Here is a 5,113-nt window from a genome sequence, read left to right on the forward strand (position 1 = left end):
CCCCCCCCCCCCCCCCCCCCCCCCCCAGCCAAACACCTTTCTCTCCGACTTCTCTCATTTCCTGACCCAGCTCTCTGCCACATCACCCACTGTCCTCCTCCTTGGAGACTTTAATTTCCACATTGATGACACCAACTGCAAATCTGCCACTGAATTTATGGAACTGTTACACTGCTTCAACTACACACAGTACATCAACTCCCCCACCAATTCCCATGGTCACATCCTCGACCTGGTCTGCTCCACTGGTCTCACATTATATCATATTTCGGGCATTAACCTCCACATCTCAGACAATCTTGCAATCATAATGGACATTAATATCCCCATTCCCACCCCAAAAGTCACTATCTACAGCATCTTCACTACTTCCCCTGTCCCCTCAACCCCACCACCTGCCGCCATCCCTCCATACTCTCAGTCACTGTCTTGTTTCTCACCTCTGTCCCCTTTAGAACAATTCACCACAAAAATGAACTCCACCTGCAGCTTAGACCCTATCCCATCATCCCTAAACAAGACCTGCCTTCCATCCATCACCCCACTCATCATCAAAATCATTAATTCCTCCCTCACATCTGGATTAGTCCCCACAACACTCAAAGTTGCAGCTGTCACCCCATCCTCAAGAAACCTGATCTCAACCCCGACATCATGTCCAATTTCCGACCCATCGCCAATCTCCCCTTCCTATCAAAAATCCTGGAATGTGTTATTGCTGCTCAAATTCAAACCCACCTCACCACTAACAGCCCTCCTCAAAATAACGAATGACCTCCTCCTCTCTGCCGACTCCGGTCACCTCACCATCCTAATCATGCTCGACCTCACTGCAGCCTTCGACACCATCAACCACTCCACTCTTCTCTCCCGACTGGAAACTTACTCCAATATTACTGGCACTGCACTCTCCTGGCTCCTACCTCACCACAGCCAACAGTTCATCAACATCAGCAACTGCACCTCCTCCACTGCTCCTTTGTCACAAGGCGTCCCCCAAGGTTCGGTGCTTGGGCCTCTCCTGTTCATCATTTACATCCTGCCACTCGGTAGTATCATATATAGATATGGTCTCCACTTCCACTGCTATGCCGATGACGTCCAGATCTACATCTCTACCAAATCCATCACCACAGTTACCTCTGCAACTCTGACCAACTGCCTCACCAACATACAAACCTGGATGCAAATCAACTGCTTACAGCTCAATTACAATAAATCTGACATGATCATCATCGGCCCCAAATTCACAAAACACTCACAAAAAACACCAACTTCAGCCTTTCCATCAAATGTAAATGCTCCGTATCCTGAGCCACAGTCATCCATCAACAACTCCACCTTGTCTCCATCCCCACACATCCGCAACCTTGGAGTCATCTTTGGCAGCAACCTCACTTTTGAACACCACATCAGCCATGTCACCAGGACTGCCTTCTTTCACCTCAAAAACATTGCCTGTCTCCGCCCATCACTCACCTTACCTGCTGCCGAAACCCTGATCCACGCCTTCATTACATCCAGAATTGATTACTGCAATAGCATCCTCCATGGTTCACCTGCCAAATCCCTAAATAAACTTCAATATATCAAAAACTCTGCTGCCCGCCTCCTCACCCACACACGCACCCGTGACCACATCACCCCTGTCCTCCAGAATCTTCACTGGCTCCCTGTTCCGCAGGGAGTACAAACGCATTCAGTACAAAATCTTCCTCCTCACACATAAAGCTCTCCATAACAAGGCCCCTTCCTACATCACAGACCTGCTGTTCCTCTGAAACTAACCTCCTCTCACCACAAGTCAGGACCAAGCACCGTACCTGGGGCGACAGAGCTTTCACCATCGCAGCCCCCTCCCTCTGGAACTCCTTACCCATACACATCCGAGATTGCAGCAACATGGACTCTTTCAAATCATTTATCAAAACGCACCTTTTTAGACTAGCTTTTAACATCAAATAATGCTATATTAAAACTGCTACTGTTTGTTATTTTGTTATTTATATGGTCGCCACTTGCTATGTATTTCCGCACCACATGCTTTTATCTTATGTTTGTATATTTTATATTATGCTATTTATGTTTTTAATCAGTTTTAAACTTCTGCTTTTACCTGTAAAGTGTCTTTGGGTGTCCTGAAAAGCGCTATAGAAATAAAATGTATTATTATTATTATTATTTAAAGTTCAGTAAATACACTGAACCTGGACATTGAATGGTCTTTAACCCAGAAACATATGCTGTAGGAAGGTAAACTAGTTGAGTAGACTACTATTGATTGTTTTTTTTAATATTAACGAATGATGGAAGACTTGCTTATGTTGACGTTTGTGCCTCCTTCTCATGATTCTTGTTGTTCTTTTTCTTCTTCTTCCAGGTAATGTCGAGATCAACCCCTCTAACCCAACCACCAACACTATCCAGGGTCCGAATGTTGTGCTGTATGGAGAGGCCTTGTACTACAACTGTTACAACCTAGATGTTGTTTGTCGATTCAACCTCACCACCAAAACTATCACGACCTTACAACTACCCAAAGGCACCAGGTTCGCTGATCAAATCAGTCTTTAAGATTATTATTTGAATGATGTTGCTGATGTCAGAAATAATGCCGCGTTTTGACAGAAAATACAAAAATGTTATCTTGCACATTTGTGTATTCTATAGTTTTGTAAGAACAACAAAACAAGAATATAAAAATTAGAATGTATGAATCAACCTTTGTAAAAGGTTACATAAATGTAAAATTATGAATGTGCCAAATCACAGCATAATGAGTCCATGAAACTAAGATGCTGATACATTGTTTTCCAAGTTCTCATTTCTAAAAAGGAAACATCACTTCTGTCGTCTGTTTTGTTTTCAGGTTTAACTCAAAGGGTAACTTCTGCCACCTTGAGGAATGCTACCCGTTCACCGACCTGGACCTGGCAACAGATGAATCAGGTGTTTGGGTGATCTATACCACCAGCCAGGACTTTGGCAACCTGGTGCTGTCCAAGGTGGAGGAGGATGAACCAATGACTCTTGGCCAGACCTGGCACACCTCGGTCTACAAGCAGGGGGTGACCAACACCTTCATGGCCTGTGGCGTGCTCTACGCAACACGGTATGTCAACGAAACCATGGAGGAGATCTTCTATGCATTTGACACCACGACAGGGGTAGAAAGGTTCAACGTTGGAGTTTTCATCAACAAGATGTCTCCCAACATTTATTCCCTAAACTACAGCCCTGTGGACCAGATGCTACATGCCTACTGTGACTCCTACATGGTCTCCTATAAGGTCTTGTTTTGGTAGGGACATGTCTCTACCAATATTCAGCGACTACTGAGTTGTCCTTAGCAATAACTGTGATTAAAAACATGTAAATATAACCACTGTTGTCCGTCAGTGTCTGGTCAATGCATTAGGAACACGCAGGGTTAACAGATCTCATTCTCTACTACGAGTCCACTGCGTTTTGGTTCACAGGTATTCTGTCTTTAGCCATTGGTCTTTTTTTGTGCCAAAATATTCAATATGAATTATGAGCTCATACAACTGAATCTTTTGTGCCCCCTCACACACGCCGGTAACTGACACACAGTTTTCATTGCAGTATCTGTGACTTTTCATATCCTCTACTTTCAGCTACTTTATTTGTAAAAAGTATCTAGCAACAATAATGTGAGTTATTCAGATCATCAGGGAGAGTGATGAAATATACACATATCTATTAGATTGTAATTAATTCCCCTGCATGCTACTCAGAAAAATGTCAATCAACGGCTCTTCTGGCAGCAGCACAGTGTCTCTCCCTCTCCTCTCGCACCGTGCACACGCAGGCAGAATTGGTGGTTTGCTATGGTTATGGCGAAATTGTTTGTCTCTTGATCTGAAACTTTGTTGCAACACAGGAAGAGAACAAGGTAGGGTGGTAGAGAACATATTACAATTGTGGAGCTTACGGCTTACTTAGAGATGTATTATACTCCATTACATAAATGAGAGGTAACTTCCCAACATCTTGAGAAAAAGAAACAAAACTGAGCTCTTCGCTGCAAGAGTCAGGTACTTCCAAAAATAAATAAATAAAAAAATCATTTGTCTGTGGGTTTCTTTTGTTTTGTTTTTTACACAGAAACACCTATTGTGTCTTGAAAAGGCAATTGATATACACATTTTCACCAGGGGCAGAAGCAGCTGTAAACATCGGGGCTTAGCCCAAATCAGATAAAAGAGCACCTAAAAATCTGTACGTTATTTTGGTAAAACATGGTAGTTGCCCAGGGAAAAAATCATCACAACAAATGTTGAGGATGACTAATTTTCATTCCTGCCACCTAAACTGAGGATATGGGTTTGGTTGGATGTTACTATTTTTGAGTTTCGTTAACATGTGGAAAGGTAGGGATGCTCTGATAGCAAATCAAGGGTCCCCAACAGTGCCAAGTAAATGTGATCTTCATTAATATGAATATTAGACCCAGAACATTTATTCAGCAAACACAGTGACATCTGGTGGCATGTAAAACTTATAGCAGCCTTTCAAGACTGGGGTCAAAGCGCCACTACACCTCACTGATATTGCTATTTTATGTGTATAAAACATTACATTGGCATTTACCAATTTAGCTGATGCATTTTTTTGATTAGCTCCCAGTCTGTGAGTGGCAGATTCTCCTCCCTCACTACAGTGGGCTGTCGCACAAGTTAACAGAGTTATCAGTAAACCCGTTTTCTGGACTGCACCTGCATCAAGCGTGAAAATATAAAGACACAAAACAACATTGCTAATTTGACAATCACACAGGGATAAAAATCATAGTTACATAGCTAACATGGTTTCACCTACTTGAGAACTTTCTACAGGAACCTTCCTCTTCCATGTACATTTAGTCATTTGGAAGTCACTTTATCCCCCCCAAAATTAAAAGAAAGCATGAAGAGCAATGACACTGGAACTGAGTGGGAATCAAACCCAGCTTTCCCACAGCAAAGGCAAGAGTTCTATCCACTGTTCTATAGATGCCACTATCCCAATCCTTGAACATACTCACCTCATGCATTTGTACACACTTAACCTTGCGCATACACACATACTTAACCTTGTGCGTGTGTATGTA

General features: G+C 42.9%; 1 protein-coding gene across 1 annotated transcript; it reads left to right on the top strand.

Annotated features, from left to right (window-relative positions):
* The first annotated feature begins 2,346 nt into the window (after window positions 1-2,346).
* Window positions 2,347-3,382, top strand: LOC123966481 (olfactomedin-4-like). The gene is made up of 2 exons (XM_046042634.1): window positions 2,347-2,549; window positions 2,870-3,382. Exons 1-2 carry the CDS (start codon window positions 2,347-2,349, stop codon window positions 3,303-3,305), a joined length of 639 nt encoding a protein of 212 aa, XP_045898590.1. The 3' UTR covers window positions 3,306-3,382.
* Window positions 3,383-5,113: the final 1,731 nt, after the last annotated feature.

Source organism: Micropterus dolomieu, unplaced genomic scaffold (genome assembly GCF_021292245.1).
Source record: "Micropterus dolomieu isolate WLL.071019.BEF.003 ecotype Adirondacks unplaced genomic scaffold, ASM2129224v1 contig_13506, whole genome shotgun sequence".
Classification (NCBI taxonomy): Eukaryota; Metazoa; Chordata; class Actinopteri; order Centrarchiformes; family Centrarchidae; genus Micropterus; species Micropterus dolomieu.